The sequence below is a fragment of the Heterocephalus glaber genome, unplaced genomic scaffold (genome assembly GCF_053883595.1).
Source record: "Heterocephalus glaber isolate CG9 unplaced genomic scaffold, H.glaber_assembly_v1.0 deba00001689, whole genome shotgun sequence".
In the NCBI taxonomy this organism is placed as follows: domain Eukaryota; kingdom Metazoa; phylum Chordata; class Mammalia; order Rodentia; family Bathyergidae; genus Heterocephalus; species Heterocephalus glaber.
In genome coordinates this window covers 10,566,507-10,592,607 of record NW_028258414.1, presented here as the reverse complement: position 1 = coordinate 10,592,607, position 26,101 = coordinate 10,566,507, and the positions used below count along the sequence as shown (strand labels likewise).

At 49.5% G+C, this 26,101-nt stretch overlaps 1 protein-coding gene and 1 long non-coding RNA gene across 4 annotated transcripts in view; one reads left to right on the top strand and one right to left on the bottom strand.

Annotated features, from left to right (window-relative positions):
- Positions 1–1,153: 1,153 nt before the first annotated feature.
- LOC110344118 (uncharacterized) lies at positions 1,154–12,551 on the bottom strand. The gene is made up of 6 exons (XR_015446520.1): positions 11,058–12,551; positions 10,805–10,881; positions 9,342–10,191; positions 8,115–8,957; positions 6,208–6,265; positions 1,154–5,449 (listed from the first exon to the last, which is right to left on the bottom strand). It is a non-coding gene; the product is annotated as an uncharacterized LOC110344118 (long non-coding RNA).
- Positions 12,552–12,640: 89 nt separating this feature from the next.
- The window catches only part of Itga11 (integrin subunit alpha 11), a 98,334-nt gene continuing 84,873 nt past the window's right edge, over positions 12,641–26,101 (top strand). For 2 of the 3 annotated variants that reach the window (XM_004855761.4, XM_087199228.1), the window contains exon 1: positions 12,641–12,777. In XM_004855761.4, the coding sequence (XP_004855818.4) occupies positions 12,726–12,777 (52 nt within the window). In that variant the 5' untranslated portion in view covers positions 12,641–12,725. Of the gene's footprint in view, positions 12,778–13,264; positions 13,565–26,101 lie in introns of those variants that run through there. The other variant, XM_087199229.1, reaches the window with a different exon arrangement.

Genomic DNA, 26,101 nt, shown 5'->3' with positions numbered 1-26,101 from the left:
TTTAGCCACCATCTTGCCCCAACCTGAGAACCATGGCAGAAGCAGAAGCAGAGGAGCCAGGGTTTGAGGTTCCTTCACCTCTGGACTTTTCATTTGGTGAAGGGAAATGCACTCACTTATCATTTAAGACCATTTGGGTCCAGTTTCTTGGTACTCATAGACAGAGCATCACAATAGATGTAATACTTGGCACCCACATCTGCTTCCTATTGCAATCGATTGTTCTCAATCAATTTTTCTCTCAGTCCCTCATCACATTTGAGTGTAGCCTTTTAAAAACTGTGTCCCTCTCTCTTTCTAGAATTGAAACTTTGTGAGAGAAGGGGGAAAACCAGTGCCTGGGGCACAGCATCTATTTAGTATTTGTTGAATAAAAATGATGAAGAGGTAAGATGTGATAGATATATGCACCAATTCCCCAAGAAGAGTGTAGTTATTGTGTATCACAAGATATACTAAATTTTTTTAAAGTATTTGTTGAATAAATGAATGAACTAATATCCTAGTCCTTCAACTACAGATTTTGAATTGGAAATTCTAGAAGATTCTCACTGAATTTTATGAGATATTATTAAAGGCTGTTATGAGGAAATGACATTGACATATTTTGGATTGCATTTCCAATTTTGGCAGCTTGAGCAATCTAGACAAATCCTTCCTCTAAGGAGAATTGGAAAAATTAGGCAAAATATTTTCCAGCTTGAAAATATGGGAAAGTTATCAAGGTAGTAAAAAAGTACTGGGTTGAGCTCTCAAAGAAAAAAAAAGCACCAAAGAGGTGAGCCTGCATTTGGGGGTGCTTTTGCTCTGGATGCATTTGAAAATCCAGAAGGTGCAGCTGAGAAATTGGAAAATGTTTTTAACAATTATTTGGGAATAAGGAAGAAAAGTTGTAATTCAGGATCTACCAAATTGGAGATAATGAAATACCCCTAATAGTTTCAGACCTTAAAGGGCTATTCTCTAAAACTGAGAGTGGATGGTCAATAAACCAGCCATCACATGGACTCTAGACCAGCTTCTAGATGTCTAGGTACTCAAGCTAGCCTCAACTCCTGTAAGATTATTAACAATATTAAGAGGGTCTGAAAGGCCTCCGGAATCCAGCAAAAGCAAATAATCCTCTCTGGAAGATGAATTTTAAGTTCTCATTTTATTTTCATGAATAATCCTCAATTATAATTATGCATGGACAAAGATAACCAGTCATGTGAGGAAGCAGCATACACAGACCTCAGAAGAAGTATCATACAATAGAAGCAGCAGCATAAGTATCCCAGCTGGTCAGTTCAGACTTTAAAATAATAAGTTTTGCTATGTTGGGGAAATTTTTAAAAATAAGAATTAAAATTTTAACAGACAACTATAGAGAAACAGAATTTGTGAACTACAGAAATAAATAGCCAAAATCTAGAACTTAAAGAATAAATTTTGATTCAGGTGAGAAAAGACTCAATAAATTGAAAGGGAGGTGGAACATCCAAAATGAATCATAGTAAAGAAAATTTGAAAAATGCAAAGAAAGGATAAGAGACTTGAAAGGGACAGTTAGAAATTCTAACAAATGTTTAATTAGACTCTTCGTGGTAGAGGAAAGAAAACAGATATAACACTTGGAGAGAGAATGTGAACAATTTCCAAAACTGACAAAAGGCTTAAATTCAAAGGTAAATGAAGCCAAATTAACCTCATAAGAGTAAATAAAAATCAATCTACAGTATAGTAAAATATCTCAAAAACAAAATCAAAATCAAACAAAATAAAAATCTTAAAGACAAGTGTGGGGGAGAAAAAGACATTTTACTTTCAAAGCTGTAATGATGAAACTGACAACTGACTTCCCTGCAGAAACAACAAGAATTAGAAGATGATGGAATGACAGCTTTAATATGCTAAGTGGGAGAAAAAAAAAATGCTAAGTTAGAGTTCTGTGCCCAGAGAAAACATCTTTTAGGAATAATAAAAGTAAAATAGTGACATTTTCATATAAACAGAAAATGAGAAAATTTCACACCATAAAATCCAGTCCCAAAGGAACAGCAGTCTTCCTTCAGACAGAAGGAAAATGATACCATATGGAAAGTCAAAGAATCAGGGAAAGCAGTAAAAATTTTAAATATGTGGATAAATCTAAATATTGACTGGCTACAAAAATTATGTCTCATGATGTTGAAAATATAAAGAGAATAAACAAAACAATTGTATATGAAACAGGAGGGTAGCAACCACAATATAAATGATTGGAAGCCCCATTGAAGAGAGAACAAAAGCACTCAGTATTAGAGTTTTACAAATCAAAGATGTATGCTGGAATCTGTAGGGAATCATTAAAGAGCATCAAATGGGTGTATTCCAGCTTAACAAAAGGGAAATAGTATAACTGCAAATAATTTGTGCAAAAAACACACAAAAAAAGGAATATACTTTCAAATATGGCAGGACAAATAGAAAGTAGTATGACAGTAGATTTAAACTCAAGTATAGAGGTAGTAAGGTAAGTGTAAATACACCAAGTGCTCCAATTAAAAAGCAAACTTCCACAGACTGAATTTGAAAACAACTGTATGCTACTTATATGGGTAGGTCTAAAACCCAGAGATACACAAAAGTTGAAAAGAAAGAATGGCAAATGAGAGTCCATCCAAACACTAACTAAAAGAAAAGCCAGGGATGTAGCTCAGTGGCACAGAGCCTGCCTGGCAAGCAAAAGGTCCTAAGTTTGATCCACAATACTGGAAAAAAAAAACACTAACCAAATCAGTGAAACTGTGTTAATATCACACAATGTAGATTTTAAGGCAAAAGGCATTGCTAAAGAAGTAAATAAAAGATTCAAGACACTAAGAAGGTATGTGGATCCTAAACTTGTATGCCCCTAACAATTTAGCCTCAAAAATCTACAAAGCAAAAATACACAGAACTATAAGCACAGCTATAATTCTACAATCTTTGTGGAAGATAATTTCTGTTTTTATTTCATATAAGCAAACAGCACTGAGTTAGTGTGTGCCCAGTACCTTTCCGAACACTTTATGTGTGTTTGCTCATTTACCCTTCCCAATACTCGCAAGAGGTAGCTACTCTCTTGGTAGGTGAGAATTCTGAAACACCAAGGTGTCAGTAACTTGGCCAAAGTCACAGAAATGTTAAGTATGAGACTTGAAATTTGAAACCAACCATTCCTCCCAGAAATAAAACTTTACCAACTGTCTGGGTGTCCCTTTCTTCAGACAAGCTGACACCTAAAATTAACCATCACAGGTGTATAGGACAGAGTCCAGAAAAGTCCAAATATGGGGAAGGGAAGGAGAAGGGAAGGAGAAGGAAGGGGAGGGAAGGAGAGAAATAGAAAAAAGAAAGAGCGAAACCACTCATTCTATATTCAGTCTTTTACTGAGTCACAATAGGAGACACTAACACAAACTCTTTTGGTAGCCAAAAAGAAAACTCAGGCAAAATTCATTAAGGGCAGACTGGGTTGTAGCCATACTATTCCCTATTAGAGTAGCTCCCCTAAACTCGAGTTTTACGGCACAGTTATGTCCAGTAATGAATTGTCATGAGGTTGAAATGAGATCATACTTATTCATAAACTGGAAACTGCTGTTCAAACAGTAGGTTCTATTGTTTAACACTTGGTCCACTATTTTTACTTTTTAAGGTGATTTTATGAGTTTGTAATCTGCGTTTGTTGTAATCCCTTTAGACTTCCATTACAAAAAGGTAAAAAGAATAAAGAATCAAGAAACTGTTGTATCACAGTTTATAGAGACGAGTATAAAATGTTTATGTAAATAGAATCTGAGTTAACATGGTAAAAGGTCATATACTGGTGGCTCTTCAGCATCTTCTCAGCTCACACACCATGCCATTCAGGCTCCCAGGTGTCCCTGCACACTCCCTGGGAATAGATGACCAGAGAGCCAGCGTAGGACCTTATGCAGAAACTGCCCTTCTTGTGTGCATTCCACACTGCCCCTCTGCCCTCAGGGGCAGCAGCGAGGTTATAGGAGGCCTCACTGGTAGAGCGCTTTGAATTCTACACAGAGCCAAACAAACACCAGGCATTGTTAAGGATCTCAAACTATGTGAGTAGCTTGCCTGGTCTGTTTTGTGCTGCTTCGTGTGTTCTTAATAATAAAAGCTAACATTTATTGAGAGCTGGCCATGGGGCAGGCACGGCGCCAAGTCCTTTATAAGCTGCATTTCATCTGTTGTTCACAGCAACCGCAGGGACAGGGTGGTCAAGGGCACTACGGGCAGACTGCCTGAGGTCATCCCAGGCCCCACCATGTACCAGCAGTGAGTCCTCCAGCAGCAATGCTCTCTTATGTGCCTCAGTTTTGTCTGTAAAATGGCAATAATAATAGCACCAATTTCTTCAACAACTCAGTGACTGTTCTAACATATGCTAAGACCTTAGTTAGTACTGTGTTTGGCACTGGCTTAGACTGACAGTGTTCCATAAGGGCCTGCTGTTTTGTTTTCATTTTATAGGTGGTGGTGAAATGATTATAAATAGCAAATCATCCAGCTGGGGAGGGGTGAGGCTGGGGTTCTAAGCCAGAACCCCAATGCCCACTTTAAACCACTCTACTTCCTACCTACAGCCTCATGAGCAACCTCAGGCACCTCAGCCATTCACAACGACCAAGGACCAAGTTATCTCTGTGTCTCTTGCAATTATCCTGCTCATCGTGCCTGAGTTTTGGTCTCCCTGGGCGGAAGTTCTCAGGAAACCTCAGGTCCAACACTTGTGCCCATCTTTTTCTCACTAACACTCAGCAGAGAAAAAAATGGTCACAGAAGCACCTTATCCAAACATCAACTAAAACATTCCCATTCCCCATACCTCCCTGCAACACCACCCTCAGCCTCTGCCCCAGCTGCAGATTGCCTGGGAGCTGTTTATTTCCAGTCCGTGCTTGAGGCTAAGCAGCAGCAGCTGGGGCAGGCTGGGCTGACCTCCTGGGGAGAGCCGGAAGTGCCCTCTGCAGAAACATTGCGGACCGCAGAGCTGTCCCCAAGCAGGCGCTCGCTGGTGGCTGCCCCAGGCTGGCAGGCATTTGATGAAAGGGACAAGGCCAGCATCTCCACCCTGTGGCAGAAGGGAAGGTAGAGGGAGGTGCGGTCCTTTTTCTGGCCACTGGTTTAGGGAGGTTGACCTGCAAATCTGGCTGGAGACAACGATTAGATAGTGGTTTCATTACAGGTCATGCTGTCATGTGCGTTTTTTATGGTTTGTCTTAGGCTGTGCTCTCATTTCTCTTCTACTTCTAGGATCAGTTATGCAACTCGGGATGTTCAGAAATCCCTGCACACCCTTCCTGCTGAAGACGTCATGCAGAAGGCTAGGAGCAGCTCGCAGCTGGATGGAGAGGCAGGACCTGCAGATTGTTTTTGCTCTCTCTGCTGCCTCCCTCTTACAGTTCCTGCTCTGTTCAGGGGCCTTGGGGAAGAGAAGAATGTGAAAAATAAGCTCGTACCATGTGGGAATGGCTGATACTAGTTTCACAGGTTAATCTGCTTCCCAAGGTGGGGGTTTTGCTTTTCACACAGTGAACTCAGAGCTAGAATCCCCAGTGACAGAATTTCCGGCACTCTTGCTTTATGGATGCTTTCCTAGGTGGGAGCAAACCTGGGTTAAGTGCGGTGAGAGGGTTTGGGAGGTGCTATCCACGTTGCACCCATATTCCCGACTCTGCCACTTGCTAGCTACGAAATTTGGGGCAAGTGACTTCACCTCTCTAAATCGCCTGCCATAGATTTGAGTTTCCCTGGGAGTAGACTCTGATTCAAGGGTGGATGTGTAAGCAGTGGGGGTGGAGGTGATCCCAAGAGTCACTGTCAAGGGAACACTATAGGACATAAGCTAAGGAAGGCAGCCAGTACAGGGGTGGGAGTGAGAAGTGTCCCCTGGGGGTGCTGGCAGACCAGGCAGAACACACCTAGAGGTGGCCCCCGAGAGGAGTGGCAGCTGGGGTTCAGCCATTGGTCCAGGGCTGCCCCCCATGTCTCCAGCACCCGGAGCCCTCAGAGAAGGCTCCAGAGGCAGAGAGCAGCTCCTGGCTTGTAGTTGGAGGCTGGAAGACCCTTCTTACCCCAAATCCCTGAAGGCTTCCTGTTACCTGACCTATGAAGGCCATGCTCCTCGCTGTGATGTTAAAAGCCCCCTGTCATTTGGCCTGGAATGATTTTGCCACTTACCTCTTTATCACTCCTTCACTCCTGCAAAATCCTAGGACTTGCCTCCTTGGCATTTAACCTGCCCCAAAATAAAGAAAAGGAAGAAAATGGGAACGTTTCAGCTGTGAGCCAACATGTAGCCCAAGAGTGTCCTTCCAGGGCTCTGCCCCTGGCATTTTGGACGTGGCTGGATGACTCCAGCCTTGGGCATCATCTGAAATGGTAGGAAGAGCCACAGCCACTCTGAGAAGTAACGGGAGGTAGCACTGTTAAGAGGCACTGGGCACCTGGAGCCTTGTGGCTTCCTTAGGAAGAAGGGCATTTCTCTTGTTTAACGTGGATTTGGGTTGTGCTGGATCTGAAGTCACTTATTGTTGGTGCATGTGTGTGCATGCATTTACATGTGTGTGCACATGTCTCCCATGCAGACAAATCTTTCCCTCTCTGCTCATCCAGCAACATTAGGTTGACCAAACCTGGACCAAACAAGGGACTCCCTTAGATGTTCACTTAGAAGTCAGGAGCTGTGTGCAAACACCATTTCCCCTGTGAGCACCAGAGGGAGCTGGCCCTGGAAGGGACAGGGGCCAGAACCTTGGATTCATTCTGTTCCCACCTTTGCTGCCCCCTGGTCCCTGGTGCAGTTTGGACTGTCACTTTTTTTACAGACTCTAGGGCATCTGCAGTTTCCTGCTGTGAATGCCCACTTCCCTTCTGAAAAGCTCCTAGATGCATGGCCCACCCTGATGCCACCTCCTTCTCTAACACAGCCCTGTCACAGCCCCTAACACTATCTAACACCAGGAAGCACTGGATAAAATCTCATGGTTAGGAGCTCAGAATCTGGGATTAGGCAAGACCAAATGTAAATCCTGGGTTTACCTTTCATGAGTTCTAGGAATTCTGAGCCCTTACCTGCCTAAGCCTCAAGTTCTTCATCTAGAAAGGGCAGAAGTCATTATGCCACTTTGTAGGATTGCAAAGAGGGTGACAGGAAAAGATAGAAAGAATGTGTGCTGCTCAACACAGGGTCAGTCATTTTTGCTTTGTTTTCCAGTACCAGGGATCAAACTCAGGACCTTGCACTTTCGAGGCAGGCACAGCACCTCTGAGCTAAATCCCTGGCCCTAGGGTCAGTCGTTTTGATGAGTACTATGCATGTTGCCTCCATTCCCAGGTCAGGGTCACATTTATTTGGCCCATGTAAGTGCTCATGTATCGACAGTGATGTTTTTATCTTTTTTTAAAAAAAAAGTTATTAGGAGGGCCGGGGATTTAGCTCAGTGGTTCCAGTGCCTGCCTTGCAAGTGCAAGGTCCCAAGTTTGATCCCCGGTACCAAAAAAAAAAAGTTATTAGTATATTCTCATGACATATAATAAATACATTTCATCTTAGGGAACTGGTACCTACACCTGTCACATCTTGATCCTCTTTCTTTCCTCTCCCCTCCCTCCTGTCTACCCAATCCCCAGAACCCCTTCCCATCTCCAAAAAGTCTATCTCTCTATTCCCTATCATCTACCTTTTATTTTGCTCTTTAGATTATACTCAGGGTTTCTCATATAAGAGGAAACCACACAATATTCAACCTTCTGCATCTGATTTATTTAGCACTATGGTCTCCAGGTGCATCCCTTTTCTTACAAATGACTCAAATTTATCCTTCTTTATGGCTGAATAGCACTCCATTGGTGATATTTGTTTGCAACATGGCTTTCTAATCTGACCCAATATCAAGACTTTAGCCCACCTCGTTGGCCTTTCAACAAGAATGTTGAATGGGCTGGGGATTTAGCTCAGTGGTGCTGCCACCTGCCTCACAAGTGGAAGGTCCTCAGTTCGATCCCCAGTACCAAAAAAACCAAAACAAACCAAGAATGTTGACTGACACCTGTAGGTGTGAAAGGTAATTTGCACACTCTCATACCCTTTGACACACTTTTCCTTCCAAGGGCTGTTTTCCTCTCCTTCCTGCGTGCCTGTGTGTGGGGAGGCTGCCTTCCTTGATATCTTTACTGCGAATGCTGGACATACTTGTGGCTTGAGAAATGGAGATCACAGAGTAACATCCTGGGTTCAGTGGAGGTTGTGTGCAGGGCTTGGTTGCATGAGAAATATCAGTCTCTCATCCTCAGCAATGGGAATAAGACTGGGCTCAGCAGAGGGTCCAGAAGAACAGGGTTACCTTCCCGGCTTCACCAGACTGGACTTTGAAGTAGAGAGTAGCCGGGGTAATGCATGCTAGCTACTGGGATAAACGTGATTCTCTAGGGTTAAACACATTCATTTTGTTAGTGTGACAGACAGAAAACAAGGGAAGTCCTCTAAGCCCATCTGTGCGTGACCAGCACACTCACCTTCCATCTCATGCATTCTTGGCTTGGAACAACATGCGTGTCATTCATACTGCAGATAACAAATGCAATCTGGTGGCTTTCTTCTCTACCTTTATTTATTTGCTTTGGAATTTATTGTATCATTTTTTTGGCATAAGATGTGGCTTCCCAGTAACTATAAGTTTGCTTAAGTTTATGTTTAAAAAAATAGAAAAGAATTTGTGTTTCCTGAGCACAGACTAAGGGATGGTACGGGGAGGGAGTCAGACCTGGGCGGGGGGGGGGGGGGCTGTGGTTCCAAAAAGAGCCTGGAAGCCAGGCAGGGCCTCAGGTGGGGCCCCCATGTTGATGTGGAAAGTGGCTGCATTTGGAGGATCCCAGAACACAGAAGAGAGGGCCAAGAGAAAGATCCAGGGAGTAGGAAAGAGAGACACCTGAAGGGAGAAGAGAGAAGAGAGTTGGAGAAAGTGAGGCAGAGGTGCTGGGAGCACCAATCCAAACCATTTCTCCCACTGAAACCCAGCAACCTCGCCTGGGATATGCGGCCTGCATGCAGACTCCTGGTCCTCATTGCAGTTCCACCAAATAGGTGCTGGGGCATCTTGAGCAAATTTACTGCTTGAGCTTCGACCTCTGGAGTAGACTTACCAATTATGGGTTTGTCTCTCCAGAGTACTTTGCTGCCCCCTTTCCTAGTTCCTTTAGGGAGCTCCTCTCCCATAATGTCTGGCCGCCTTGCTTAAACTGTCTATCTTGCTACCCTTTTCCTCCCAACCCCTCAGGGTGGGGTGCGTCCCAGGCTGGGCCAATTATCCTACCAAGTCCTCCAGACACTGTGATTTGTGCAGGGGAGACACGAACCAAAGCTCTGGACTTCTCTGCTGGATCTAAGAGGGAAGCCACTTCTCTCCTTTTAGAATCCGTAAAGTATAAGCTTGTGGCTGGTTCCTGCCATCTCTCTAGACAGGCAGAGAAACCTCGCCTGCTGTAGAAAAGGAGAAGAGAATGAAGCAAAACTAAGAGAAGACAGAAAGAAAGCAGTAACATTCATTTGAGACACTTGGTCTGCAGTCGGACACCTTGGTACTTCCCAGTTATCTGAGATTTCTATTTCTGCTCTTCTACAGCGTTTGGCATTGAGTTTCTGTCACTTGCAACTGAAAGAATCCTCACCCATACAATCTCTTTATCTAAAAAAATGAATATAATTCCTTGCAGGGCTACTGGGATTAAATGAGGTCACGGGTGTGAAAGGGATTTCTAAAATAAAGTAAAACACTACACACTGCAGCCACATATTACTAGTGGGAATGTAAAATGGTGCAGCTGTGGAAACTGGAGGAGCTCCTCAAGCCATCAAACAAAATTATTATAGGACTCGGGAGTGTCACTCCTAGGCAGTCACATATCAGAGACCAGGACAGGTCCTGAGAAGTGTGTTGCTGGGTGACTTCATCATTGTATAAATGTCACAGTGCCACTTACACAAACTAGATGGTGCGGGGTATACAGGATCACCATCCTATACACAATCGGTTGTCATGCCAAACATTACTGTACGTACCCACGAGAATTGGAAGCAGATGTTCACACAAAAACTCTTACGCAAATGTTCATAGCAGGGTTATTCATAAGAGCCCAAAGTGGAAAGCTCCAAATAAACATCACCTGAGGAATGGGTAAACAAAACAAGGCATATCCACACAATGGAATGTTACTTGGTAATAAAAAAGAATGAAATGCTGATGCCGAGACATCATGTTGAGCAGACAGATTCAAAAGGCCTTGTAAGGGATGATTCCATGGCCATGAAATGTCCAGAATAGGCAGATCCACGGAGACAGAAAGCAGACTGGTGGCTGCCAGGGGCTAGGATGAAGGAATGGGGAGTGGCTTTCATGGTTCCAGGATTTCTTTGTGGGGTGATGGAAATGCTGTGAGATTAGTGGTGATGGTTACACGCTTGTGAGTAGACTAAAAACCACTGAATTGCATGGAGAATTTTATGACATTAAATCTCAATTAAAATTTAAAATAAATATTAACACTGTGTACATGGAAAGGATGATTCGTACATTCATTGCTTCCTGTCCCAATATCCACAGAGCCCTTCATCTAACCCTCTGAATTCTCCCAGGCTTAGAATCTGGACTTGTCACCCACACACGGAGCCCTTGTGTGGTTTCAATAATGTTTCATGATGATTAAATAAGGACCAACTTAAGTAAGTTAATGAATGATAAATTATGATGAAGTAAATAAATATGAGGTCACGTCTCACCTGCTGGGCTCTGTCCCTAGCTCCTCCCTCAAAGGCTTCTTGCAGAGCATGGGGCACAGGAGGTGCCCAAGTATGAGCTGAAAGAACAAGTACAGGGTCACCTCCTGTCCCACCCCTGTGTTACCCAGAAGAGTGCTCACCGCACTCAGAACCCCCAGGCCCGAGATGACAGCTAACAAAGGGTGGAGCTGTTACCAGCAAGACCGGTTGCCACCCAGACCACCTTCCCATCAGAGCGGCCTGGGGAGCTCACCTGGGGGATCTGCAGCCTTCACGAAGCTCTGGGTCATTTCCGATGCCTGTGGGGTTTGGGCAGCACTGGGGACAGCGTGACCTCCAGCAAGGCAGAGAAGTGGGTGGCAGCCCACCAGATGGCTGTTACCCATCATCATGCTCCAGGGCTCAAGCTTCCTGACTCAAGGTGGCTTGGACTGATCTGGAACTGGAAAGTGCTCACAGGATCGGCTTACAGCATGGCTGAAGTTGGGGCTCCACAAGGTCCTTGTGGCCTCGGCCCCTGCACACCTCATCCAGTGTCTGCCTGAATCCAGGCCCGATCCCCTTGTCCACTCCATCCTGAGTCAACATTCAAGCCTGTGAGATCCCTTGCTCCAGCCTGGGGGAGCCAAGGAGAAGGTAGGAAGGAAGAGACAGAGTGAATTCCTTTGCTTCAGGGACTCTTTTAGAGGACCAAGAAAATTATTTTCTTTGTCATACTGCACTTCTGAAACTCTGGCCTAGGGATGGCAACACACTGATTCATTTCAGCCTAAGCCCTAAACCACATCCACATGCCCTCCTTCTCGCTCACTCTCTCTCTCCCTCTCTCTGGAATCAGCTCCCCCCCACCCCCGTATGTGGCTAAGAGGGAGAAGTGAGTATAAAGTAAAAACTAGGGTACTACCAAGAACAAGAGCAATTGCTGAGGAGGCAAATGCAATCCCTCCTGAAACAACTCAGCCTCAGGGACCCCGTCTGAATGTCACCTCCTCTGGGACACCCTTCCCTGCTCCCCAGACGGAAAACTGCACCTCTGTGTGCCCTACACCACTCCTTCATCCATCCCTCCGCCCCCTCCTCTGCTCCTGGGAGCTGAGTGCCTAGGTGCAAAGGAGATTTCCAGGCTGGAGAAGTGAAATGATCACAGCCATTGCTGTCCAGGTTCCCTGCGACATGAGACACGTGAGGACTGGCAGTGTCCTGGGAAAGACCCAGGCCAGGCCCCACAGGCAAAGACCGTAGCCAGGGACAGATTCAAATTCCCGCAATAAATGTGCGCTAATTTAACTGCTTGTGACCATAAGGGCTGGGAGGAAGGTGTCTGGGTTCCAGGACATGTGGGTCCCCTTCTTTCTGGATGCTTCCCTGTGCCCTAGTTGGGGGGACACGGCGGGGGTGGAAGGGGTCTGCACGACTCCAGGGTCACACGAAGCACTGTGGCCTCGACATTTCAAGCCCCCAGGTGCAGGGAAACAAAGGGGACGTCTCCAGTGGCTGGAGGGACACACCCGCTCTGCTCAGGGTGTCTCGGGTCACCTCAGGTGCCCCTCCCGGCTTTGGGACGCTCCTTTCTCTGGGAGACAGAACCATAAGCAACTTTGCCCAAACAGATCTGGGGATGGGGACGCGGGTGCGGCGTGGGTGAGGGGTTCCAGGAGCGGGCGCCTGGGGGCTCTCCTAAGCCGAGGTGCCCTGTGGGGAGAAGGGGCCAAGTGGGGAGCGCGGGGAGGCCGCAGGCCGCCTGCCACCCAGGTGGCAGAGGGGCCGAGGCTGGCCCGGAGCCAGGCGGCCGCGCCCCTCCCCGCGCTCAGCCCTCCCACTTCCTCCGCGCGGAGCAGGGAGCCGGGCGCGCACAGAGAGACTTGAGGCGCAGTAGCCGGAGGCTCCGCTCGCCGCCCGGATCCGACCCCGCCGCGCGGCCATGGACCTGTCCCGGGGCCTCGTGGTGGCCTGGGCGCTCAGCCTGTGGCCAGGTACGTGACCCCTTGCTTCCCCTTGATACTGAGTCCCTCCCTGCCCGCCGGAGCCTCGGGTCCCGGTGCCAGGAGCGCCTCCCGGGTGGGACTTTGGGTGCTCGAGGGTATCTGTGGGTGTTCGGTCCCCTGAACCGGCTGCAGCGCAGCGGCCCCGCCACGTCTCGCCAAGGAGGGCGGTGCGCGCGGCGACTCGGAACTCTGGTGCCGGTGCGTCCGGGGAGAGGAGAGGGCTGGGGGCTCCGTGCAGGGTGCTCGGGCATCCGGGAGCACCGAGGGCAGTGGCTCCAAAGGGGAGGGAGCCTCGGCTGGGCCCCCGCCTCTGCGGGAAGGCAGAGGGCCCCGAAGTTGAAGAGCCCGGCGCGCCGCCCCGAAGCTGGGGATACCGGGGCCGAACACTGCTGTTCGGAGCAGAGTCCCTCTGGCTGGGGGCCCAACGGAGCTCCGGGCAGTGGGCCCCTGGGCGGTGTCAAGCCCTGTAGCTAGGGCCCCGCACTCCAGGATAGAGGGAAAAGTTACCTGCCCTACCCGTGCTCGAAATTAGGCGATTATTCAACAACCCGGGGAACCCGCGGTCCGGGCACGAGCCGCCTAATTGCCTAATGCACTCCAGGTGCCAGGGCACGGCCAGCCCGAGCTCTGGGCACTGAGGAGCCCCGGGCCCCGTGAGGAGAGGCCGAGATGGGGTCAGCAGTGGGGGATCAGATGTAGACAGCGGGAGAGGTGCCTTCCGGAGCCCAGGTGGAGACCCCAGCCCGCCCTCAGCTCCGCGCTTTGGCCACCTCAGGTAACAAGTGCGCAGGAAGGTCCGTCCTTGATAGGGCTCAGGCTGCGGGGCTCAGTGCAGATCCCAGAGTCACAGCTAAAAGCAAGCCCTGCTGCATAATTCAGAGCAGGAAGGGCCAGGGTAGAAGGGCCACCAGGCCGGAACCAGCTGCAAGGGACCAAGCCCACTCACGGTGCTTTTAGTAGAAAAGAGAGCTTCAGAACTGTCCTCGATCGCTAGGGATCCAACCTCAGGAACTGGATGCACTTCTCTGAGACTCCAGGGCCTGAGATCAAGTGGCTGCCAAATGGGCCAGGGATTTAGCTCAGTGGTGCCATTGCCTCCCTCGAAAGCGCAAGGTCCTGAGTTCAATCCCTGGTACCAAAACAAACAAACAAAGATATCAAGTGGCTGCCAAGGCTGGGGACAGCAAAGGCTTTTTACTCAGACCTGCCTCCCACAGAGGGCTGTACAGCACTGTGCAGTTGCTTAGGCGGCTTCTCCAGCAGGTTCCCCTGGGGAGACAATGAAGGAGGATACTGAGTCCTTGGAGCTGTCAGGATTCTCGAGGCAGAGTAAGAAAAGCTAACAGGCCTGGCGCACAGTAGGGCTCATCCAGGGTGGTTTGTGGTGGTGTCTAGAGAAGGGAAGGAGTGAAGGACAGTGGCAGTAAAGGACCTCCAAAGACAGGGTTTGTGACTCAGAGCTCCCTTCCTATGGAGAAAACCACTCCTGCGTTATGTCTGGTCAATTTGAGTTCTTGCAATGTGGGATTCATTAAAGATATCAATCAACAGGGAGCAGCGTCTGCTCCCAAGGCACTGGGGGTGGGGCCAGGCGCACTGCAGCCAGAGGACATGGCAAAGGGTTGGGGGTGGGGGGCAGCGAAACAGAAGCTGGAAGGAATGGCACAGAGAAACTGGGGGGCCGTGTTCCGATACAGAAGCTCAGCATCAGCTAGATAAGCCGGGGGCCTTCCCAGGGGAGGAGACAGGGTTTAAACAGAGGAGTATAGATGATGGGAGGTAGAGTGAGCCTGTTCATATTTTAGAGCACTATCTGTTGGGACTAGTTGTTTGGTTGTTTATTGTTTGCTTATTTGTTACTTTGGCAATGCCAAGGATTAAACCCAGGGCCTTCACACTGAGCTATCTCACCAGCCTTCTTTTAGTTTACATTTTATTTTGAGACAGGGTCTGGCAAGGCTTGAACTAGCAACCTTCCTGCCTCAGCCTCCCAGAAAGCTGGAATTACAGGCATGTACCACCATGCCCAGCCCTCCTGGGACTAATGAAAGAACAAAAAGATGACTATTTTAAAACCACAAAGGTGAGTCTGGTCAGTGTGGACTCCTTAGACTGGAGGGCTGGCAGCCTTGGCCAGGTCCCCTCAAAGGCCATGTGGAGTTCAGAGTCTCTACTTTTCTGGAGTTCCTGTGCAGACAGGACAAGGGGACAGGCCAGACACAGCCGTCAAAAAAGCCCCAGGCAAGATTTAAACAAATCCAAAGACATTTATAGCTGGCCTTTAGAGAGAAGGTCCTGGGATCTCCCTGCCTGAGATCGGCCTGATGTTCGGCAGTTAGGGCTCCATGCCCGTAACAAGTTATTGTATGTCTTTGTGCCCAGTTTCCTCTCCTGTAAAGTAGGGAAAATAATAGAACTTACAGTCTATTAAGCACTCAGGGAGGTTTTCCATCTTCCCTAGCACATTATGGTTGTAAGGACCCAACATGCGCAGACATGCACCTTTCAAAGTCCATCAGAGAAGTCTACGGAAAGTGCATCAAAATGCATCAAGGCCCCAATGAACTTACTTAGCTGTACCCCAAGCTCTGGCCAAAGTGTGGGTCACAGTGAGAGCTACGCGGCGGTTTTCACCATTGAGGTTGTCCTGAGCGGAGGGACCAGACCTTTCAGCATGGCCCCAGGGTGTCCTTGTGGGTGGGGATCCTATTTAACAGGAAAGTCTCCTATGGAAAATCACAGAGCCAGGCACCAGGGATGTGTAAAGGGCCAGGCCTGCTCTCCAGCTGGGGGAGCAGAGAGGAGATGCTCTTTGTCGCTGTCATTGTGACTCCCCTTGTCCACCTCACTGGGAGATGGTCAGCCAAGCTCCTCTGCCACTATGAGCCGAGGAGCCACTGGGAGGCTGGGGGGTCCTAGGAGATGGGGTGCAGTCTCACCCTCTTTCTGCTTCGCAGCCCTCATCTCTCCCCGACCTTGGACCCCAAATCTCCTTGTCCTTCTCGTCATTTTGGCTGAGGAACTCAGACAGTGCCCTTACCCCTGTGGACCTCCTCCCCGCAGTGGCAGGGACTTCCTTCCGTCCTCACCCCCTACACCTCTGGCAATGCCCTGTTGCTCAGGATAAAGGTGTTCTGAGCTGTCCAGCCTTGGCTCTTGCTATGTAGAAAAGAGCTCGTTGCAGGGATTTAAGAAGCTTTTTTACTGTCCGTAATGCCCAATTTGGGGTATTACCATCTCACTGCAGGATATGAGGTCTTACTCTTGCAGACATAGCCAGTCATCATTGCAGTGCAACTGTGGAGAGAAGGGGCTGTCGTGATCCTCCCCTGACGGTGACAGCCTCTGGCTGACTCCAGGATGGCCAGCTACAAAACAAGCTTTAAAAATGTTCTCATGCGGGCCAGGGATTTAGCTCAGTGGTTCTACCACCTGCCTTGCAAGCTCAAGGTCCTGAGTTCGATCCCCAGTACCAAAAAACCCCTGCTCTCATGCACCTCAAAAGTGGCACCTCTATTGCTCACTTAATGCCCATTTCTCTCCCTCCACCCCCCAAATCTCAGGCTCTCACCAAGAATCCGAAGCTGCTGGACAGTAAAGACACCCACACGCCCTCAGCATGGAGGGTTCGCTAGAGGGAGCTGGGGTCCCAAGTGGGGACCATCCCCAAACCAACATGTCAGTCTTGGGATCCATGTCAATCTTATTCTCAACCAAATGTCCAGGAGTTTGTTACCAGAGAGGGGAGGAAAGGCAGGCGGGAGACCAGGGTCAGTCATCTGATAAACCAAGCACAGTGGAGCCATGGGGAGTTTCCATCCTGTGGATTTGAAACCTGAGTCACAGGTGTGCCAGGTCTCCGCTGGAGGGACTCTCACCTGGTGTCACTCATTTCTTCACCTGACACTGACCGCACAGCAGGTCATCAACGGGGCCGTGCCTGGGTTCAGACACCTGTTTGGGTGGCCCAGGGGTTTGAGCTCCTCAGCTGTTCTATGGGCAGAAGAGTGACTTCACAGGCCAAGCTCGGGTTAGTGGCCCAGAGCGTCAAGTGCGCAGAACACCACCTGGCCCCAGTAAGCCCTCCATTCCCAGGGACAGTTGCTGCCCCCCTCGTCATTATTTGATCAACACCAGACACTGTGTCTGGCACTTTCTGGCATCTCAAGCTTTGCTGCAGCCATCCAGGTTCCGCGTATGGAGTGGCCCAAGGTCAGGCCAACAGGTAGAGGAAGAGGCAGCATGAACAATGCTCTCTCTGGAAAATGGGTCCCAAGGGCATGAAAGACAACGTGATGCCCTTGCAAAGAAGCTACCTGTGGGAAAATGAGATGAGGCTGCCAACAGCACCCTCCCTGCCTGCCACCCCACATTGTCCCCCTCAGATTTGCTAGACAATTGATGGCTCCTCCATGCAAGATGCTGGTGCCGCATGGTGGGAGGGTCCTCACATGGTGCCTGGTGGCCTGAGAGCCTCTCTCTGTCCCTTGCCTCTGCTCAGGGCTAGCAGGGGAGCTGGCACCTGCTCCCAGGTGCCCGATGCCCACAGCGCATCCTCACGGGCCAGGCTGGGCAGCCTCTCCTCCCTGCCCTGCTGGCTCCCACTCCCCTGCTCCAAAGCCTCAAGCCTGTTCAGTTCCTTCCTGCTGAGCAGTATTAATGAGAGCTGACAGCTGATGCGCCCATGGGGATCTGCATTTTAACTGGCCTGTGCCCTCTGCCCAGAGAATGAAGCACTAATGCTGGAACTCCAGGCACCTGGGCTGCTGCTGGCAGAAGAAACAGGTGAAGCAAGGGACCCGCCAGTGCGGTCCAGCCCATCGGCCCCTTCTGCATCCGGTCACAGGTGCCATCCCCCAGCCCCTGTCATGCCGGGCAGCTGTGTCCTTAAGGTGAAAGAGTTCACCCTGTGGCTTGGCACTGCTGCTCTAAAGCGGACAGAGGTTTTTCCACGTGGCATGTGGGGTGAGTTAGGCAAGTTGCTATAGCAACACACTCCAGGATGCCAAACAGGATGACACAGGGAAGGGGTTCCTGCCTCTTCTCCAGCTGATGGCTTTCTTCCCCCGGGCAGCATCACTCAGCAGAGCCAGACCCCAGACCGTCAGAAATCCTGGCCCTGTGGATTTCCAGAGCCGGTTTCTCCTCTACAAATCAAAGGGCTGGGCATCTGGAAGGCATGGAAAAATCGTGAAATGGGCTCACAGCAGTCTGCTAAGAGCACTTCCATAGGTCCCTTCTGTTAGGAGAAGCTGAAGCAGGGCTGGTGCATCCATTAGATGGATGGGGAAACTGAGGCTCTTAAAGGTTTCGTGATTTCCTGTGATTTTCCCCAAGAACTCATGGGTACTCAGGGCCAGGTGGTCTGGCCAAGGGTGAGGTCTGGAGCCCAATTTGCTGTACCTATCAAGGAAGCTGACAGAGTAAATGATCCTTCAGCCAAAGGGATCAACTTGCAGACGCCACTTCACACTCACGCAGGACCTAGTGCGACTGAAGATGTGAGGCTCAGCACTTAAAAGTTATCGGCAGTTTCCAGTTGGGCCCAGCAGAGCATGAAACCAACGATGAGGCCCTTTGATCAAGGCTCCCTTGGCCCCTGCGTGGTGACATGCCACAAAGGCAGGCCAAGCAGTCCCTCCGTTTCACAAATGTACCCAGCCCAGACACCCCCTGGCTCTGGGGCTTCCCGTTAGATAAGCTGCAGCCTCTGGCCTCTGCTCTGCTGTCCTGAGTCCTCTCACACCTCCCATCCTTCCAGCCACTTCTAGTCATTCCTCGGTCCCCAGTCAGCCTCACCCACCTGTCCCCCTTGATCAGGGTCAGCGCTTGGGGCCCCACTTGTGTGAGCTCAAGTTGTCCCAGATGCCACATCACTGATGACCCCCGTGTCCCCAGCTCCTCCTGCACAGGGCCAGACACTGTAGGTACTCAGTGAATGTGTGGCAAAGGACTGAAAGAGAAATGGGAGAGTTCTTAGGACTAGACAGGTGTTTCTTGCCACGTGCACCCCCAGAAGGTACTAGCACAGCAGTGTGGGTGCTGTGGGAGTGAAGGATGCGGAGAGAGCAGTCCTGTCTTTCAAGAATCTTATGGTTTTTATAGAAGAGAGCGGAATTTTTGGATAAATAAGTATAATACAAGAAAGGAAGTAATAAGGGTGTAAGAGAGCTACGAATAGAAGACTCAGGAGAGGTGGGAGACAGATTTTTTGCAAGGACTGGTCTGGCAGCAAAGGGGTGGGTAGAGAGCATGTCTGGGGGAAGCCCCTGATGCTCAGTTGCAGAATGCTGGATATGTGTTTTAGGGGAGACGGCCAAGAATGAAGCCAGCTCAGGCCACTGAGAAGGAACCAAATGCCAACTAGGGCATTTGAATGTAGCAGATGGGAGCCATTGGAGGTTTTTGAGGGAGGGTAGGGACATGTTCTAATCTGTGTTTGGAGAAGCTTCCCAAGAGGGGAGAGAGGTAGGGTGTGACACTGTGGTAAGCAGGTGGAATAACAGGACAACTACTGCAGTGACTAAGGCAACGGGACAGGAGAGCCCACATGGAAGGTGGGGAGATGAAAGAGGAGCAAACCTGCAGGGGTATAAAGTCTAACAGCCCTGGGTAACAGGAGGACAGGAGCCCATGGCCTGAGGATGGTGTGAGGGCAGGAGGCAGCTTCAGGAGGGTAGGCTGAGTCAGTGCCGGGCATGCAGATGTGGTGTTACAGGACAGGGCTGACGGAAGAGGCAGCCTGCACGCTGGCCAGGAGCTCAGAAGCCTGTGGGGTTCTGAGCGTTTTGACCGGAGCCATCACAGGGATGGGGTGAACATGAGTGCCCCACAGCACAGAGCCTGTGTCCCAGCGTCCCATCCCAGGCCGGCAGTGATTCATGCCCTCAAGTTAAAGAGACTCAGACTTGGGGTTTTAAAGCCTCTTAGAGCAGAAGAAAGCATGGAGAGGGCCAGGCCAGACCACAAGCCAAACATCGGCTGTGGAATGTGCTTACTGCTGCCAAGAGCCCGGCCCGGGGCCAGAGTGTAGCCAAAATGTCACCAAGATGGTCTCTGGTCCTGCCACTGTCTTCAGTGTGGATCCACCCACCCACCCCTCACCCTAGGTGACTCCCACAGCATCCTTGTCTCAAAGGCCCTGGTCCCCATCCCCTCCCATCTCTGCTCAGGGGACTCAAACCAGCAGGCAGGACCTTGGACCTTCCTGCCCCAACCCCCACCCGGTACTGGGAATCGAACTCAGGACCTTGCTCTTGCCAGGCACAGCACCACTGAGCTAAATCCCCAGCCCAGGACCTTTGGACCTTATGTGGCCTACATACCAATGCCTGGCCAGAGGAGACAAGCGAAACATAGTTGCAAAGGAATCAATAAAAATCTCCCTGTCAGCCTCTAGCAGTTGCCAGAAACCCCATTAACCAATCAGTCACCCCCCCAAGATAACCCAGCTACATCCCTAGCCCTTGGGGATGTAGGCTATTTTTTATTTTGAGACAGTCTGGCTAAATCACTAAGTTGCTCAGGCTGGACTCCACCTTAGATTCTCCTGCCTCAGCCTCCCAGAATACTAGGATTATAGGCCCACCAGCTAAGGAAATTCTCGTGAATGGAGAAGGGCTTTTCAGAGGGGCAAGCAGGCTCGAAGAGGGCAGCCCAGGCAGGCTCTCTGTGATTTTGCTGCCTGGCACTGCACACTGTGGCTCAGAGAGACTCAGGAGAAGCCTTGCAGTTGAGTGGTAGAAACAGAGGTATATTTTAGGGCTCCCCAGGCAAACCGGGTGGAGCTGAAGCTTAAAATGCCTTGCTTCCCACAAAAAGGTGGTGATTCAGACATCAACCACACAATGCAGAACATAGCTGTGTCATTAGCACACAGGATGGAACAGGAGAGCCCAGAGAGGGTGGCAGGGCTGAACGCAGACCCTACGTGGCACAGTCCAATCCCCAGGAGCCATCTGACCACGTTTTCCTTGGTGTCTTGGGAGCTGGCATGAAACCGATTTTACAGGTGGGAAGACTGAGTCTGGGCCCACCACAGTCCATGTGAGGAGCATGTTCCACCAACACGTATTCAGTATGTGACCTTGGCCAAGTCGTCGCCTCTCTTTAGAATGTGTAATGGAGATTATAATGCCTACCTTGTGGGATTAGTGTGAAATTAGAAGTACAAACAAAATGCCTGTCAGCAGTGGGGTGCTGGAGAAGTGTCAATAGCAACGGTAATGCTGTCTGACATAGAATTTACGCCACGTGGCCAAGATCGCCAGGGTGACAGAGTCCTACCCTGGGGTCTAACCCAAGCAGACTCCAGAGACTGATTTTGCCAAGCAGGAAAGCCAGGGGCTGGGATGTAGCTCACTAGCAGAGCACGGAAAGACAGCACCGGACCCACATCCAGATTTGATCATCTTGAAAATCCCTCTTCTTTCTTGCTTGCTCATGCAACACAGCTCTTTGGCTTTGGCTCTACCTTGATGACTTTCACTTAATGTTTTTTAAAAATTGACTTAAAGCAGAGTTTGGTGGCCCACGCCTGTAATCTCAGCATTTAGGAAGGTTGAGACAGAAGGATTTCAAATTCAAGACTAGCCTGGGCAATTTAGATCTTGTCTCAATTTTTTTGTTTTTTTAAAGGCCATTTAAGTCTACTAAACAAGCCATTCTATTTGAGGATTTAGTGTGAGGAGCTTTGTTTTGTTTTTACCTAAATGGTTTGTACTTTAGAAGAGAGAACAAAGGAATCTTACTAACAAGACTTCAGGCTAGTTCAACCCAGGACACAAAGGATGATTTAAAATATATATATTTTTAGTATTAAATGAAAGCAATGTTGTTTAAAGCAAAAGCACTTGGTAAATATTGGTTGAGTCTTCAAAATAATAATTTTTTAAAGGGCCAGGGATATCATAGCTCAGTGAGCACCCCCAGGTTTCCTCCCCAGTACCACACAAAAAGAGTTGACTTTAAATAAATTCAATCTCTTTCCTTAACCACATCCTAAGTAATAAGCACTGGAAAAGAAATCTAGGTTTTGATTTGCTTAGAAATTTTTTAATACTCATTAAATAAACACACAAATAATCAAGCTTTAATGTTCACTCTGGTCCCACCCAGACTACTTACGCACTGTGCCCTTGGTGACGCCGAGTCCCTGGGTGTGGCTCTCAGGAAGGACAAATCCCTCCAGCCCCTGCTCACCCAGAACTGAAGTGCTGTGGGGTTAGGTTGGATAGGGGGACGTTTTATGGGACGGACCTGGCCCCTCTGCACATGCTGCCTGGCTCTGTGTCCATGGAGACTTAGTGGTCAAGCCACCCTCTTGGGACTCACTGGTGAAAGTCTGGACACAGTGTCAGGTGTCCAGGCATCCAGAGTGGCTGTTTTCTCTTGCACTCAGTCCACTCTAGAGCACAGCCCAGAAGTATTTTCCCAGCACCAAGAAGCCAGGTCTCTTGCTGTTCCTGGCACTGTCTGGGTTGGCAGTGGCTCCACAGGTCTGGTCTCCACTGCTGGTATGGGGAGCGGTGGGGAAGAGGGGCTTCCAAGGTCCCCCGTGCATGAAAGGAGATTTTGATGTGGAATCAGAGCTGAATCCACATCTGTGTTGCCACTGTGAAGAAAGAGGAAACTCCAGCCCCCTCCCTGACAAATGTGTTCAGCAAGTGGGAGCTGAAGTGGGGAAGGGTGGAACCTGAGGCTTTTCAGTTGCCAACCCCAGAAAGGCTGCCTCTTCCAGGAAGCCTTCCTGGACCAATGCAAAAAGAACTGTCCTGTGCTTGTGGCTTCTCTGTCTCACTGGCAGCACCCCTACTCTTTAGGGGGTTGCTGGGCTACCCTGGGCTGGGCATTGCTCAGTTCCTTCTCCCTCTCTCTTCCCGGTGTAGTGTGGTTGTCTTGTCCTACTCCAGTGCGCATGCCCCTTTTCCTCTCACCTGGCTCTGCGCAGCCTCCCTGGCAGGAGAGCAGCTGCGGATGAGTTCACACAGTGGAGCTCTTGGCTGGCAGAACGTCACACTTACTACTACCCCACCCTTATCGATTCTTCTTAAGCAGCCATAACTTAACATAACTGGACCCATTCAGGCCAACCCTGAATATCTCAAAGCTTCCATTCAACCACTTCTAAAATAAACATTTGACCTTCATGTTTCTAAGAGCCCTGCAGAGCTACACTTTGTGCTTCCATGAATATTTCCCAGGCCAGAACTTTGATTATAAAGCTCGATGTGCATGAGAGAGAAGTTGACAACTGGGTCTCTATTTCAAAACAAGTTGCCCTGGCACAGGGGTGGACACAGGGCCTCCTTGGCCCTCATGCATGAGGGGTCCCGAGAGGCCCAGCACTGAGTGTCTACATGGGAGGGCCCTTCTCAGGGTCTGAACACCCCAGACTTCCGCTAGCAACAGGGAGCTCACCACCTCCTCAGAAGATGGTGGTTTGTCTGCTCAGCAGTGACAGATGGCATCTTGAGTCTTTGACTCTCCTAAGGAACTATAACTAGACAATTGAGATTGCTTTGCAACCATGAAAACGACCTTTTCTGAAAACCAAAAACTTACTTCAGGGAGGCAACGCATTCTCAGGCCCCAGGGCCTCCCCTCTCCCCAAGCCAGGCAGATGGCCTCTGGCGGGTCCCTGTTGGTCCCCAGCAGCCAGAGAACCTTTCAGATGGGTGTGGGTACGCCCACGGCAGGGCAAGCCCCACAGTCTTGGAAGGGGAGGGTTCCCACAATTCCTTTTTTAGTTTACATTCAAAAAGCGTGAGTAGACTGACCCTGCAGTTCTCTGGGTCCTCATTACCCTACTTCCTCTCCTCCAAGGGAAAGCTCTGCCACAAATTGCATATCTTGATTCTTGTCCTGCTCTTACTTTGCCCAAACACTCCCTGAGTTAGGGCTAAACTTGGATGCACAGGGCTCTTGATCCCTACACCCATGACAAGCAGGATACAAGCTTAGAAGCTAGAAAACCAGAGCCAAACTGAGGTCTTTGAGTTAGTTGGTATGTTAGCAGTTCCAATCCAGCTCCCTTTGAAACGGCATGTGGCCAAGCAGAGAGTGGGCAGGATCGCCACGTACAGCTGTACAGGCTGTGTAATGCAAAACTTAATGCCACCTGCAGTGTAAACAGCACCCTCTGCAGTTGAGCAGAACAGTGAGTGAGCCCAGGAGTGAAGTGGTAAAAGTGTACAGATACGAACATCTTTAAAACCTACACAGGGACTTAGAAATAGGATATCTAGCCCAATGTGTTGTCTTGTCCAGCTGAGAAAACTAAGGGCCAGGGAGAAGAAACCAGTCCAAAGTTACAAAACAAGTTGGAAGCCATGGTGGAATTGGAACGAGGGCTTCGGAAGCCAAATTCAGTTCTCCAAGTCCTTCCCTCCCTGAGACTCCAGGATGGCCTTCTCCAGCCCTGTGTTGGCAGGTTATGGGCTCAGAGGCCCTCTGGCACACTGGTAAAGGGATGGCACTGATGATGGCTCTTGGAGAGGAGAGAGGAGAGTGATCTTGTTCATAGCATTTGCCAAGGAAAGATCAGAGAAAGAATGGTCCAGGCAAAGATGGGGACAAAGATCAAAGAGCTTGGAGAGTATCCACAGAGGTTCCCACACCCGCCCTGCCTGGAGAATGAACATGTGGGCTTGCTGACTCCCCTTGCAGAAAAAAACTTTCAGGATATGTCAGTAAGAGGCATAAAGGATTTATTAGGTGGAAAATTTAAAAGTACTTGCTCAAAGAAACAGAGTGTGGGCCCTCGAGGGAAAGCAGTGCCTTAGGCTCGGGAGCTGGGTATTTTTATGGGTCTGGGGGTGTCTTTAAGATGGGTGATGGAGGATGTGTTGCCACCTTCTGGCGGTCACCCAGCTGGGGCTGTGTTAGGAAGCAAACATATCCCCACTCGACTTTGAGGTTGAGCTCCAATGCATACTAATATTGCTGTTTCCTTGCCATGGAGGAAGCGCAGTTTACAGGTGAAAAGGGCCAATTTGAAGGTGAAAGGGAATTGTCCCGGCTTACTTCGTCGTCGTTGTGGGAGAAGAAAAATACAAAATTTAAACTGGGCTCAAGTAACTTTTGTGTCCTGAAGCTGCAGTGTTTCTTAGGAGCACAGTTTTAAAATTCTGATTTTCCTTGTCTCCTTTTTACCTATCTCTATTTTTTCTATCCGACCTCAAAGGCACGGAAGAAGGCAGACCCTGCAAGCCTGGTGGACCCTGGGGAAGGGTCTGGGTGTGACCTGGGGCTTTCTCAGGAGTCTGATGCATACACACACATGTGATGTGTCTAGGCATTTGTGTTTTCATTGGTTAAGACTTGACTTTAATCGAACTCACAGCACAGAGACCCACAGCATGAATGCTGGCTTTTCCATATCTTTCACAGCAGCTCTGGAAAGCTAGAGGAAGGAACTCCACTTTGCTCAATTTCCCCACTTAGAGAAAAGGGTACATGATGTAAGCCAGAAGTTCTCATGAATCTGTGAGTCTCTCTTGGAAGACTTGAGCTCTGCGTCCTCTAGAGGCATGAGATGCCCCTCCAGGGCTGGGAGGAAAACTATGTTAATTACAGCCAATTTCAGTGTGGTGCTCGCTGTTTCCAGTCTCAGGGCCTGTTTTCCATGAGCCCAACATCTGCTTAACCAGCCCACTGGCAGACTCCGGGGCTTCCAGAGCCCTGACACTCGGCCCCTCCCTCTGCCTCTTCTCTGGATGCTTCCTCCAGTGTCTCTGGTTCAGGCCTCCTGTCACCTGCCCCTGATGGCAGGCGCTGGTCACCTGCAGAGCCCAGCGACAGCACCCTCACTGCCCCTGCTTGATTCTTTGTGACTTAGAGACTTCTCCCAGTGCTCTAGAGTGTTCCTGAGGGTCACGTAGATGATGTCAGCCAACATCAGTTTATCTTGCACCGAAAATGCCACCAGGGAAAGGGGCAGGAACAAGTGAGTCTTGTTGAGCCTGCAACACACATCTCAGGGAGCACAGCCTCCACCCGACCCAGGACCCCCTCAAGGCCTTCGGAATCCCCAACTCTGGGCTAAGCAGACCTAGGGATCTCTGTGAGGATGTCCAGCCCCTCACCATCCACAGCAGGGAGCTTTCCGATTCCTGGTGTGTTCCCATCCTCCACATGTTAAACTTCCCAGAGGCCACACCGGTGCAGACAGATCCGGGCCCTTCCTCTGGGGGTAGGCATTGGTGGCCGCAGCTTCCAGTGAAACCAGCTTCGCTTCCATCCAATCACTGATGCGCTCAGAGCCTCCCACTGCCAGGAGCAGGGTGGGTATGGATGGGCACTTGCTGCTTCC